The sequence below is a fragment of the Echinops telfairi genome, unplaced genomic scaffold (genome assembly GCF_000313985.2).
Source record: "Echinops telfairi isolate 266 unplaced genomic scaffold, ASM31398v2 ScPeMD7_7457;HRSCAF=8495, whole genome shotgun sequence".
Classification (NCBI taxonomy): Eukaryota; Metazoa; Chordata; class Mammalia; order Afrosoricida; family Tenrecidae; genus Echinops; species Echinops telfairi.
In genome coordinates this window covers 8,542,065-8,557,090 of record NW_022111357.1, presented here as the reverse complement: position 1 = coordinate 8,557,090, position 15,026 = coordinate 8,542,065, and the positions used below count along the sequence as shown (strand labels likewise).

Here is a 15,026-nt window from a genome sequence, read left to right as displayed (position 1 = left end):
GGGGGGGGGGGGTGCTGGAGGAATGCCTGGAAGGGGAGGGGTACCCCTGGCATGGCAGGAATGTCTGGGCTCAATGAGGTTCTTAGTGATCCAGAGGTTCTTGCCACCACCACAGGATCCAGAAGTTCCGGTGGCGTTCCAGACTGTGGCCCAAAACCCAACAAAAATGTCAAACTATCACAGTAAGCCTAAGGTTATGGATCTCATCAGTAAATTGTCAGCCAAACTTGGAGCTCAAGCATAATGCTCGTTTGACAAATAAAGCCCTTGATGAGGGGGAAAAAGAAAGAAGAAAATTTGGGGTTCTGCCACATAAAACTTTAAGAAGGGGAAATGCTATGAATTCTGATTACTTCACAAGAAACTTGGCCCTCAAATGTATCACTGCTGTAATCACAATCACTCCAGAGCTCAAAGAACCAAGGGGACAAAGCCTATGTCACCGACCAACTCCACAGTGAATCCCCATTTGTTAGGGCTGCTCCTATAAGAACACAAAACCCACAAGGAAAACGATGAGCACTGGAGAGAGGCCTTCAGCCCAGATCTGCATTTACCTGAAAGTGTAGTTCCCAGGGACAAGTTTACTTAGTTTTAATATGGCTGTATCTTCAGAAATCTTCTCTTCCCTCAGAGGTCCCTTAAGTTCCTCCCAGTGGTACTGGACGATTTTATCATCATCGGTGCTTTCTTGACCAAAAGGAAACATCAGTTATAGCATGAGCGTACTGGATCTCAGTACTTACTCTGTTTACACAGAGAAGGGCAACCACACAGACATTTGAGGCTAGGCAAACTTCATGAAGTTATAGGCTATCTCTCCAGAGTGTCTTTTCCCTTAGAATGTTGGGTCATCCTGCTCCTCTATGAATATTCCACTGCGTGGTTCCCTAAGGACTCCAACACAGGCAATCTCTGGTTAAAATGCTACAGCATCAAAAGAATGAAAATCAATCACTCTTCAACGCATGAAAAGATACTCCATTTCATTTAAAAGAAATATAAATGAGAACAATTTAATTGGTAAAGATCGAAGTTGAATAACAGATAGACAGATAATGGTAGAGAGTAATAGCCACGTGCTTATAAGTCACGACAGAAGCATAAATTTACACAACCTCTCTAAAGAGCAACTTGGCCATCTTGATAAAATTTTAAAATGCACATGCCCTGTGCCTTGCAGTATCCTATTCTAGGGATTGATCCTACAAATGCACTTGCACATATGTAAAGTGTCAGGTGTGCAAGATTATTCATGGTAGCATCATTTGTAATAGCAAAAGACTTCAAGTAAACAAAATGGTCACCAACAGAAATTGAAAACGAAGTACATGTGATGTACATTCATATCATGGAATGCTATGCAACTGTTAAAGAATGTATGAATGAATGAAAGAGTATTTCATGTGTTAATTCAGAAAAGCAAGCAACATGTGAATAAGGAGGATTTTTTTAAAAGGAGGAGGAGGAGGATAAAAAATATATCATATTGTCTATGTATGCATGAAACATCTCTGGAAGAAAACAGAACCAATAAGTCCATTGGTTCTCTGTAGGAAAACTGGGTAGCTGGGAAGACAGGTCTGGCAGTGATTATTTTCATTTATTTATTATTTGATCTCTACATATTATTTAACTTTGACCTATTCAGAAAAGCAAAATATAATGGTACTTTGTGAGCCCTTGCTACCATCCTCTTACACAAATGCCCTTTCCTGTTCTTTTTCTTCACTCTTGGCCTCCTATTCTTCTAACTTCCTCTTTGCTTAACTTTGCTCAAGATTCCTCCACTAACGCAGTGACTGCCTATGCCAAAACCCAAAAGCTACTGGGTGCCAAGACAGCTAGGGTAACTGAGCCCTTATGAGTCTCAAAGACATCAGGCAAACACTAATGAGATAAGAGGCCTAAAATCTGCACACACTAGCAGGATCGATGGCAAAAGTTAAAAAATCCTCTCCTGTAAGGTGCTCAAGCAGTGGATGGAGTTCCTTCTGTGGAATCTCTGGGTTCTAGAAGGTTGACAAGAATCTTGTTAGTAGTGATGGCTAGTGAGAGTTCCTCACTCAGGCTAGGACAGAAAGGAGCTTTATTTATATGTAACTGAGAAAGGCAATTTCATGAAAGCAAATCTGAAGACCAATGAGCTTCAACTAAAATAATGTTAAATACATGTACAATCCCAGGACTATTGCTTGAAACCAGTCACACTGGGGATTTTTTAATAGGCTAGATGGTTGGTCTTCCCATAGCATCATTAAAAATGGCCTAAACAGAATGCAGACATAGCTGGCCTCAAATCTTCCACCAGAGTTTTTCCATCACAATACTCAGTGAGTGTTCTTTGCAGCAGCATGCTTGGACAAGTACTCACGGCTGCCATCGATGACTGTGGAAGTGGTTGGCAGGGAGATTTTCTGAAACTGTGGTGACACAATGGCAACAGGAGGCCGGTTCTTACGGGGCTCTGCAAGAAAGTGATACAGAAGAAATTAGGAGAGGGGCTCTATAAAGTACAGGAATAAACAAACCACATCTATGTAGATTAATACCAGTTTCCGTAACATAACTAATGATTGAACCATCACCAAATGGGAAATTTGCAAGATCAAGTTTTCCTTCCAATTTAAGACACTTATATAAACGTATACTTTTCCAAACCTAACCATTCCTAAGACCGTGCTCTATGTATTTTTCAATGCTCATGGAATAGCTACTCTACGGAAAGTACTATAGCAAGTGACTGCTTTGGGGCAAACCTAACCAGAGGTGGACAAGCGAGAAGCTGTGTGCAATAAAGACAACAGAAAGAAAGCCGCTCCTTGGCACAGAGTGTACTGACAAGGCAATGAGTGATTTCTCAACCAGCCTTGAACTGTGTGTGAAGGAAAGGTCACAGACTACTCTGGTCTACTCGAATGACCTCAGCAGCCTTTTCTTTAAGAAATGATCAACTGGTGTTTAAGTGGATCACATTTTTAAGAGGGTGAAAACATGACTTTCCAATGAACTTTTGTTTTACTCTATCAGCAAAGACAAAAGATAGTATTAAGAATCTGGGCCAGTGACAATGTACCACTCTGCAACGTCCCCAAATTTCTCTGAAAAATACAAAACAGGATCCCTTACTTTTGCACTGAGATCTACCAACAACAGATCATTCTAAATGCGTGATACCATTTTGTTTTCAGAATGAAGGCACATTGGTGGAGTTTAGATGAGGGACTCTGTACAAAGACCACATCTCTGGAAAGGGGGAGAAAGAGTCAACCACTTGGCTGGTTCTCTGTCTACATGCTTTTCGTAGGCTCCTGACTTCATTGGGTTTATATATTATAATACAAACATGGTCCCCTCTCAGCATGACCCCCTTGGAAAAGTGGTTCTCTGGGTGATAGCTCAGGTGATTCTGTACTCAGGCCATGTGACTAATGTTTCCCTGCTTAGCCCAGTGCACCAACCAGAACCAAAGAATTACCTTTGCCACTCCTAACTTTTCATTCTATTGAACTAGGAACTATCCAATAAATATATTACCGAAAAAGAGAGTGGGAGGGACTTCAAATTACATCTCTATTTCCTTGGGAATCTTATAGAGGAAACAATAAGGTTACTTCCAGGACAGGGAAACATACCTGGCTTTACTGTCACATTCACATAGCCTTCACCATGGGCATTTTGACCATCTACAATCACTTTGAATTCATACAGCCCTTGAGTGAGCTGCAGAAATGAAAGAAGATCTTTCAGAGGAGGACAAAAGAGCAGCCATTATATTTAAAATACATATATAAAAGTATATGAACTTTCCCAGGCTGAATCTCAATCTTCTTTTACTGCTTCCCAAATGAACAAAGTAAACTAGCTGAAGAGATAAAACAATGGATTATACACCAAAAAAAACAGTTTTTAAAATATGAATCCTATTACCAGCTGACTCTAGAAAAACAGAAGGGGTTTTAGTATCTCCATACTCCAATTTTCTTTTCAGAAGAACATTAAGGGCCTCTAACCATTCTACTGCTCAGAGTTATGAAATTAAAATAATCATCCCTGCAAAGAAAAACAGTTTGTAAACACATGAAATAGCTCCCAAATAGCTGAATATTTTCCCCTTTAGATTTCTAACTGCAAGAAACATAAGAGGAAAAAACAATAAAGTTATCCAAAATCCCTCTAGGCTTACATACAACAACATATTCCCTTATTTCCTTCCAAACCTTGACCACATACAAAAAAAATAATTTTAAGTGTTCATTCAACAAACCATTAAAAAGAACCATTACCCAATTATTGTCCTACAGATAAATAAGTTAATATTCCTGCCTTCAAGAGCTCATATTTCAATGGCAATTAGGGTCTCGCTAAAATCAAGTTATGTATCAAACTTTGTATTGTGCTTTCTTTCATTCGTTTAGCATGAACACGTTCCCGAATTATATTTGAATGGCTGCAGAACAGTACATGAACAAATATGCCACGCTTCACATAAGCATGCACACCGTTGGGTTTTGGGGTTGTTCCAAATGTTTACTATAAATAATGTTGTGATGAACATCTTTCACACTAATGGTGGCTTTTATTTTCAATTATGTTCTCTATATACCGTATAAACTCGTGTATAAGCCAAGTTTTTCAACACATTTTTTATGCCATTTTTGTGACAAAATTAGATGCCTCGGCTGATATTTGGGCCAGCTTATGCTCGAGTATGTGCGGTAAGTGCTCATTGATCTCTTTGGCCCATGGCTTTTGTGAATATTTCCTCCTTCTTGTCATGTTCTCCCTCCTTGGCTTTCACGTCTCTGCTCACTCCTCATTTCCTTCTGAATCCTCTCCCTTTCATCCATGACATAACAGTGTTTCCCCGTATCCCAACCTCAATTCGTTTATCTCTTCATTGTCTGTACTCTTCCCGGTTGATCTTTAATAATTCTTTGCCTACAGTTATTATCTACTTGAGGATAGAGTGTAAATTTACCTTTCTAGACCAAACATGTGCCTGGATGCCTAACCCCTTATGTCTTAATTCTTGGAGACACCCAGTAAAATGTCTCATAATCCAAATCCACTGTATCAAAAAATAATCATCTTATTCCCTAAATCTGCTTCTGTGTGCTCCTCACTTCGGTGGCTATCACTAAATGTCAACAGCATCCACCCACATACCCAAGCCACAAAGCTTTTTAGGAATTATCCTAAACTCCTCCTCTCCGAGATGGTCAAGTAGACCTCCACTATATGTTCAAGGCCACGCATTTACCCTCCTTCCTGCTGCCTTCACTGTGGTTCTGAATCGCTCGACACAGCGCATTAGTCAAAGCATGACTTGAGAGATGGGAAAAACAACAACAAAAAACCCATTGAGAACTGTGTGTGACCTCCTCCCTGGGGACAGACAACCGAAAAGTGGATGAAGGGAGACGTCGAACAGGGCAAGAAATGACAAAATACCCATATATAAACTATCAAGGGCTCATGCGGGAGGGGGGAGCGGGGAGGGAGGGGAAAAATGAGGACCTAATGTCGGGGGTTTAAATGGAGAGAAAATGTTTTGAGAAACGATGTACAAATGCGCTTTACACAATTGATGTGTGTATGGAGTGGGATAACAGTTGTATAAGCCCCTAATAAAATGTTAAAAAAAAAAAAAATAAAAACTGATTATGGCAAAAAAAAATAAACCCATTGAATCAATTTTGACTCCTAACAACTATATAAGTTATGAGTCTTTGTAGAAGCAGAACTGCCATCTTTCTTCCATGGAGTGGCTGGTGGGTTCAAACCACCAATCTTTCTGTTAGCAGCCAAATTCTTTAACCATGATGCAATCACAGCTCCAATTCAAAACTCCCGTTTAGAGGTACAGCAAAAACAAAACAAAAAACCAACAAACTACCTCTTAATAGCTTTGTAGGCTTTAGTCGAATCACTTTATTTTTCTAATTTGTAGTCTTGTAATTTTAAAACAGGCATTAATACTTACGTCTTGCGATGGTACAATTGAGCCAATGAATTAATTCTGGAAGACAATTAGCACTGTATCTAACACAAGGTATGAGTTCAACAGGTAGTTTAAAATTATTGTTTTTACCATGACCCCAGTGCTACTTCGGAGTTCAGACTGGAGCGGAACATGTGCACAGGTCTAGAAAGAATGGGAGCTCACGACACACAGAATCCAGGAACAGGAGTGGGAACAGTGATACCAGAAGGGTAGGGGAAGTGGGGAGAAGAAGGGACAAAGGGGGAAACCGATCACAATGACCGACACATAACCATACACCCCTCTCCAGGGGGAAGAACAACAGAAAACATGGAAGGGAGACCGTGGTCGGTGTGAGAGATGGAAATAATAATGTATCATCTATCAGAGGGTTATGAGGGTAGAGGGGGAGAAAAAAAAAGAGCTGGTACCGAGGGTGCAATAGAAATTAAATGTCTAGAAGAGAATGAGGCAACATATGTGCAAACATGCCTGATTCAATTGATGTATGGATTGGGCTAAGAATTGTACAAGCCCCCAATAAAATGAATTTTAAAAAAGGGCAAAAAAATTATTATATTCATTGAGTTTTTCAGTTTTTATTTCAACAGATTTCTCATTGGTCTCCTGATTTTTAATCTTTTATCTCCTTCAATCTGCATTCAGGGTGATCTAAATCATAAATTTACATAGTCATGTGGTCAAAAATAACCAACTTATCTCCCAAATTCTAAAATCCTTGCTACCCTTAAAAGCTGGTAGGTATACAATTATTTCACATATCACCACCAGGCTGGTACAATCTTCTCACCATAAATAAAATTCTGAGAATCATACACTAACAAATATTGGATGTCAGCCACACTTTTGAAGGATTCACTGCTGAAGGATTATTGCACAAAAATTCTAAGATAGCATATATTGTAGAAAAGTGGCCAGTGCTTCTACCCCAGCCCTGCAAGTGAAAGGAGGCAGATTCACCTTGGATAATTTGAGGATCTGGGAGTGTTTCCCTTCCATTTCTCCACTGTAGTCTCTAGGATGAGTAATCAGCTGCCAGTTGAAGGTGTAGGTTTCTCCTAAAGAAGGGCAGTTACAAAAATCATGACAACACACACCTACACACAAAGGGGGCAGCCACACAGCCTGCCAATAACGAGTCACTTCTAAATCTTGACAAGGCCTTCGTTTTTAAGGTTTTACCGTACAGCCTTTAAGGAAAGCAAGTCATTTTCTGAGGGGAGGAGTAGGGCATGGGATATAGATTCTGCTGATTCAAGGACAATTAAGGCTTCTTCGATTCTCTCCCAGCAATGTCATTCCGGCCCCATATCTAGCTTCTCCGGGGCCAATCCGCCCTAAAAAATACCAGGTTGCTCATGATGTGGCATCCCAGTGAAAATACATGCCCTACCAACCACTATAGATGAACTCATTGGGAACAAAGGCCATTTTCTTACAAAACTTCTTCTGCAACAAAGAACAGCAATGACTTCTAAATAACATGGTTCAAAAATAGCTTTTTACAGAGTGCTAACAATGCTTGTCTCACTGAGGTCATCACACCCTGGTGAGTTAAAAGAGCTACTTCATTCCTGCTGAGCTAAATAACACACTGAGGAAGATGGTAGGGAATGGCCCATTTAAAACAGGCCCCACTAAAATTAATTAAGATCAAATGAAGCATTAAATGGTCCTCATTTGTAGCTCAGACTGTATCAGTGGGTAGACTGCTGTTGTGCTGTTGGGTGCCAGAGGCAGTTCCAACTCATAGTGACCCTATGCTCTGCAGGAAAAAACACTGCCCAGGCTTGTACCAGCCTCACAATCATTGCCATATTTTGAGCCCACTGTTGGAACCACTGTGTCAATCTGTCTCTCTGAGGGTCTTCTTTTTCACTGACCTTCCTCTACTTTACCAAGCACGCTGGTCTTCTCCAGGGATCGTCCTGATAACAATTCCAAAATACATACAACAGAATCTCACTATCCTCACTTCCAAGGACCATCATGGCTGTAGTCCTTCCAAGACAGATTTGTCTGTTCTTCCAGCAGTCCGTGGTACCTCCAATAGTATTCAACAACACCGTAATCCAAATGCATTACTTCTTATTCCTGTATTCCTCATTCACTGTCCAGCAATCACATGTACAAGAGAAGGCTGAAAAAGCCATGGCTTGGGTCAGACGCACCTTAGTCATAAAAGTGGCATCTTACTTTGCTTTGCTAACACTTTAAAGAGGTGTCACTTGAAAGTGATAACTTACTTGATTTACTATGTTAACATTAGAAAAAAATCTCTTGCAGCAGAAAGGCCCAGTGCAATGCATTATTTTTATTTCTTAAATGCTGCTTTCATTGGCATTAATTATGGATCCAAGTAAAATAAAATCCTTGGCAATTTCGATCTTTTCTCCATTGATCATGTCATTTGCCCAATCTGTGGGGGCTTTGTTTTCTTTATGTTGAGACCTAATCCATAGTGAAAGCTGTAGACTTTGACTTTCCTCAGTCTAAGTGCTTCAAGTCCTCTTCATTTTTAACAAGCAAGGTTGTGTCCTCTGCATATCAAAGGTTGTTAAGGAGATTTCCCCCAATCCTAATGCCATGTTCTTCTTCATACACCCCAACTTCTCAAAGTATTTGCTCAGCATACAAATTGAACAATGCCCCAAGACCCAAACCCACTGATAGTAAGTTGATTCCAACTCACAGCAACCCTATACAGGGTTTCTGGGACTGCCAATCATTTTCATCTTCCACAGATATGTTTGAATAACAGACCTCATGGTAAGCAGTCCAATACTCACCCTGACACACTCCTTTTCTGCTTTTAAGATGCCCAGTACCCCCTTGTTGTTTGACTGATTGCCCCTTGGTCTGATCCATTCAGTTGAATATTGTTGCACAGTCAAGAAAGGGAAACCTTTTTTTCTGGTATTCTCTACTTTCACCGAAGATCCATCTGAAACTGGTAATCGTGTCCTTCATCCCATGTGCTCTTCAGTCCAAATGTCACGCCAAATTCAAGAGAACAGCAGGTAAGTCAATAACATAATCCTATCGTCTAAGTGGTCTTAAGCCGTTTTTGGAGCAAACTGTACTTTGAATGGTGGTAGTTAGTAGGTAGGTTCAGTTACTACCCAAAAGTAAAAAAAGAAAACGTTTTGTTTTTTTTAATTTCAGGAATTCAAATGTTAAAAGTTAGCAAACAGATCCAAATTCCAAGATCTCCTTCAACTTCAGATCTGATTTTATTTTATAAGTCAGCAATACAAAGTTTATGACTCTCTCCCTTCTTGCCCCTTCAAATACTAGAGTTCTGTTTTGGCCAGCTCTTACAAATGTGTATGTAGGAGTTGGTTGAAGAGCAGGAAGGAAGAAGCAAGAAAGTAGGACTGGTACTAAAAGATGACATCACTTCTAAATGTAACTGGACATTTTCTCCACACAGAAAAGAGATACATATTAGTTTTGGAATTGATAATCTTATAATCTCTAAGGCTGGCAAAATAAACTGCTTAAAAGGACAAAATTCCTAGGCCGGGAAAGCCCAGGGGATAAACGGTGCCTTACAGCCGGTAATTTGCCCCAGAGTAGGAACAACTGAATATAATTCTGCTTTTAATGATTAGGATAGTGGTGTTCAGCCAAGTCTCCAAACCCTAGAAGAGGCTGAGAGGTGCTTCAGGGCGGCCACAGTTATGAGGACGGAAGAGGAGCAGGCCGACTTGGTCCTCCCCATCGCCCCCAACCTTTGAAAGTTTGAAACTCCCCACCTCATGTGGGTGATAAAGACTGATGAATCTAAGTAGAAAAATGTTGAAAAGAATCTGTTTCTGAACTGGTGTATTTTGGGATATCAAGTTACAAAACTATATTAACTCACAGAAGTGTACATGTAAATATGGGTTAGAAAAGAAAACTACAGTGGAGCTAAGCATGTCAATTACAAAAGAGTAATTATATCTCAAGTATTCTCAAATCACATTTCTCTAAGAAGTTTTACCTCTGTCATCTACTAGGTTTTTGTACAAGATAAACAGGTTAACCTGAATCTTAGTTTCTTTATCCTTTAATTAGTTATAATCTAAGATAAGATCTACATTCAATGAACATCAGTTATATATTATATACTAAAGTCGGTTAGATTTTGTGGTGAAGTGAAATTTCTTAATTTGACTCTTCTATTCATGTCTCTGTGGAGCTCTGGTGGTATAGTGGTTACACACTGGGCTGCTAAGCACAAGGTCCAAAGTTCAAAACCACAGAGCAGGAGAAAGACGGGGCTTTCTACTCCCATAAAGAGTTACAATCTTAGAAACTCACAGGGGCAGCTCTACCCTGTTCTATAGGGTCGCTATGAGTTGACATCAACTTGATGGCAGTGCGTTTGGTTCTGGTTTATTTGATGGGACTATAGGATGTGTGAAACGTTATTGGATGAGATTGGTCCGTGTTAGTTGTCAGTCCTCTGTGTAGATGAGAATGAGGCAGCAGAAGTCATGCAAGCCAAGCCCAGAAGCAGAGGCAAGGCGATGATCAGACAGAGCAGAGGAGCAGCACTAACTATTAGACTATGAGAAAGAGCAACAGGTAAGCTACCTGGTCTCTTTGAATCAGACAATCATATGGTTTACTAGACTGGCAATGATAAAATCAAGAGAAATGACTGGCTGTGGGACAGACCATCAATTACTTATATGTAAATTCAAGTTGAAGCTGAAGAAAATTAAAACAAGTCCACAAGAACCAAAATATGACCTTGAGTCTATCCTGTCTAAATTTTGAAAACACCTCAAGATTTGATGCATTGAACACTAATGGCAGAAAACCCGAGGAATTGTGGATGACATCAAGAACATCATACATGAAGACTGTAAAAGATCATTAAAAAGACAAGAAAGAAAGAAAAGGTCAAATTGGATGTCAAAAGAGACTCTGACATTTGCTCTTAATCACAGAGTAGTTAAGGCAAATGGAAATAATGATGAAGTAAAAGAAAATACTACAAGTCCATTTCTTCTATGGTCACTCTCTGTGAGTTTCTTGGAGCCTCTAACAGTGCCTCTAACAGATGCTCTGGCAGAGAGCATCCAAAGGGTTACCACCTCTGTGGTCCTTAGGAGCCATTATGAGGAGGGCCCTGGGAAGAATGTGTCATTTCAGTGGAAAACAAGTGGCGATAACGGTTAGTGATGACTGTGTTCTTTGGGTCTGGATTTGCTGCACCTTTCTTTATAATAAGACACCAACTGCCTAAGAAATAAGGATGGTTAAGTTCATCTGTAAAACACATAAGAAGAACATTTTAAGAAGGCTGACCTCTGAAAATTGGATCAAGTTCTGTGGAACTTATAGCATGCTGGTTATGTTTGTAAATAAACTTAAAACATTAAAAATATATATGACAAAGGACAAATCAAGAAGACAAAGTACTATAATGAAATATACCACGTACGTGGGGTCACTATGAGTTAGAACTGACTGGACTGCACCTGACAAACCACTGAAACCATGGCCCAGACAAGCTGACATACAACCTTAACCATAACAATCCCCACTTTAATTTAAAAAGGGGGTGGGGGTGAATCTCTGAAAAGTTAAGTAATTTGCTTAAAATCACATAGCTGATGAGTAGCTCAACTGGGATTGGGACTAAAGTTTGACATTACAGTCTATGATATGAAAAACTATATTAAGTTGCCTTTCTCATCACATAAATAATTGTGTTAAAATCTATACCCACAGGCTGTTATAAGGAGTAAATGAGATAAAGTAGGAGGCTATCATTACAAAATAATGCATTAAGGAATTTTTACCTTCAAGTGGTTCTTGGAGAACATATGCATTTAATTGAACTTCATTCTTAGGCAGGGTCATCTGAACACTCTCACCAGCCGATACTACCAGTTCTTTTACAACTGGAAACAAAGTAAATATATGAGATATGAAATTAGGTCTAAACTGTCCTTTATTTTTCCTTCCTTTTGTAAACTCCTATTACCATCTTTATTTCCTCATTACTTTGGACATTTTGGATCAGATAACTTTTCGTTGTGGAGGGGCTGTACTATGCATGGTAGAATTTTCTGCAGGATCCTTCAGCTGCATTTACTACCTATTAGTAGAATTCATCATTACCACTACAGTTGTAACTACCAAAAACATTTTCAGACATTATCAAATGTCCATTAGGGTGCAAAATAACACACAGACACACTCATCTTCCCCCATTATATAAATCCTATAACACTCAATAAGAATTGTGCATTTGATATGAGACACAGGAACTAGAAGAACTTAAAGCTGGTTGGTCCTCCATATCTCAAGACTGGGAAAGAAGAAAGGCTCGCTACATAAATATGAATCTTGAAATTCACCTATCTCTGCTTTGGAACATTACACTTTTGTCCTTTAGGTAATTGTCAAGACATAAAACGAACTCTATAAAGTGATTTTCAAAAAGAAAGAAAGAAATCCCTACACTCAGTGAAAATATAATGGACAAAAAAATTGGCTATTCAATATGGTACAATCCAAACCCTTCACAATTATACCAGAAACTATAAGCATTTTCCTGAAATATGAAAATTACTCTGGTGTCTTAAGACTGAAACCTAAAGTTTTAAGTTCCACTTAAGGACATCCTAAGAAATTACATTCTGGCAAAAACTCACTTTCACTAATTTTACTACATACACTCTTTTGACTATTTCAGGGAATAAAGATCAACTTAGTTTCTCCAATAAACCATTTTCTCCTAAAACCTTAGAATAGCATCTATGAAGCACAAACTGACTAAAGGAACCCACTATGTGTAAATCTCCTTCGTATGGGTTGCTTTATTTATAAAAATGCGTTCAAAATCACAGAGTGATATATAACTGACCTACCCTAGCATGTCATCAGGCAAATGAGTGCATTGATCCAATTCTTTCTTCCTAGTAGCTTCTGTCTGCTTGATTCTTTGAGCAGTGTTTAATTAACTCTTGTGCCTTTAAGTTTTAAGCAAAGTGGAATCTGGCTCTGGGAAAATGAGTCTCATAAGTTTCTATAGGGTCAGGAGCCTGCTGAAAAAGAGTTTTTGAGCTCCAAGTCCTACGATTATGAGTAATTACAAGATTTTTAAATCTAACTTCCAGTTCCAGTATGTGTCATTTAACATGCATGATTCATTCTGTTAAACAGGATGTTATGAAACTGGATTATGTGGACATATTAAACATTATGGAATCCCACTTCTGGTCACTCTCTCAGTACTGCCACCACTGCTCCCACTGCTAGAACTGCTGAGCGAGGCCAGAGAACCTGGTGAAACTGGGCACAGAGCACGAGGGCTCCTGTTCAACCCACCCGAGTAGCAGAAGCAGCCTGTGCCTGCAACGCTGCTGCCAGTCCTTCAGACAAAACAAAAGAGCTAGCACAGAGCCACATCCTCTGCCTTACCTGCCCGGATCCCATTCATGGTCTAGTACTACAAGAGTCTGGGTTGGAGGCCTTTAAAACCATTCGGAAAATATAATAAACCAAACGAGATCAGCTTTCCCTTTAAGAAAAAACAACAAACTTCTGGGACATTAGATATATTATGTGTTTGGACATTACCCAGAAGGAAGTTAAGGAACATGCACCTGCATTCAAAAATCGTACCTCCCTCCTTCCAGTTCTCTGAAAGGGTACACTTTGATCAAATGGTCCACTTTCCCATACTATTACAAAGGGCAGGAGCACAGGGCTTCACCTGGTGTTGATGTGCTCTGGGAAGAGGCCCGTGGGGTAGGGGTAGCATAATTGTAGGAGGGAGCCACTGGTAGAGAGGTAGCAATCTGGATTTTCACAGGACTTTTTACTTGCTCGGTGCTGGGTGTGGCACTAGGATCTTCTGAAGGCTCAGGCTGAACTGATGCATTCTTTGGCCAATCAGGAATCTCTGCAGTCAGGTCCACAGTCAAGGGACTGGAAATTGTAGCTGCCTTGAGGGCCTAACAAAACAAAAAATAAGTCATTTGAAGCAGGTAAAAGTTACATACTTTGTTTTATGAGGTTACAGTTCATGAAATAATTGCACTTTGAGGCTTTTTGAAAGTGCAAGTGTCTCATAGAATGGGAACAGAGAGAAATACAGAACCTCAAATCCCTCCGCAAAAAGCCGCTCACAGTGGACTAGGTGAGACTGACGGCTCCCTAAGACTATTTCCCTGAGATACACTTTAAACCTTGAACCAAAACTAGCCCCTAAGGGTATTATTTAAGTAAATAACAGATCGGCTCACAAAACATCACAGAATATCACCTGTGAGTACTGTACTCTTTTTACAAACCATCTATATGAAACCAAACAGTCAATGGTTATTTTTGAACCAAGGAGAACATAAGAGCACAGGAAAACAGGACAACTAGTATGGAAATACTGAGAATTATGAGGAGTACAACCAATGTCACTAAGCAATTTACGTAGCCATTGTTGAGTGGGAACCTAAACTGCAGGGTAAATCTTCACCAAAAACACAAAATACCTAAAACAAACAAACAAAGAAAAACCAGGCTAATCTTACCACCCAAAGACAACTGGTGTTAAAATGTTGATATAAATCTTTGCTGTCTTTTTTTTTGGTAAAGCATCTTATAATCATATTACATATAATATTCTCATCATCTTTTCTCAATGTCAAGTGCATTTGTATTCAATCTTTCTACAAATATTTATTGAGCACCTATTATAGAAAACAGATTTTGTAGAACTAAATAATAAGTAAAATAATTATGTGCACCTAACCCACCCAAGGGGAGGGTATTGTTTATATCTCCACAGGGAAAGAGGGACCAGACTTCAACCCAGTGCTCCAAGACGTGAATGCAACATATTGGCATGAAACAGGGAACCATTAGAGAGGTCTGAGGGGCTGGCCCCAATCCCAACTACATGGACAGCCCCCCTGCCCCACAGAAGAATTCACTTCAGAGGACAGCACTGAAGCTACAGCTCAGGGAGAGGGACATGTCTGATCAGAGCACACAGGAGCAAATGAAGGGAGAG

At 39.7% G+C, this 15,026-nt stretch overlaps 1 protein-coding gene and 1 pseudogene across 3 annotated transcripts in view; one reads left to right on the top strand and one right to left on the bottom strand.

The window, feature by feature from the left end:
• The window catches only part of LOC101653556, a 1,305-nt pseudogene extending 1,061 nt beyond the window's left edge, over positions 1–244 (top strand).
• KIAA0319L (KIAA0319 like) overlaps positions 1–15,026 on the bottom strand; it is a 133,113-nt gene that overhangs the window by 21,221 nt on the left and 96,866 nt on the right. For all 3 annotated transcript variants that reach the window (XM_045298891.1, XM_045298892.1, XM_045298890.1), the window contains exons 4-9: positions 13,731–13,971; positions 11,809–11,910; positions 6,968–7,065; positions 3,636–3,723; positions 2,375–2,467; positions 558–690 (exon numbers count right to left, since the gene is read on the bottom strand). In XM_045298891.1, coding sequence (XP_045154826.1) covers positions 558–690; positions 2,375–2,467; positions 3,636–3,723; positions 6,968–7,065; positions 11,809–11,910; positions 13,731–13,971 — 755 coding nt within the window. The remainder of the gene's footprint in view (positions 1–557; positions 691–2,374; positions 2,468–3,635; positions 3,724–6,967; positions 7,066–11,808; positions 11,911–13,730; positions 13,972–15,026) is intronic.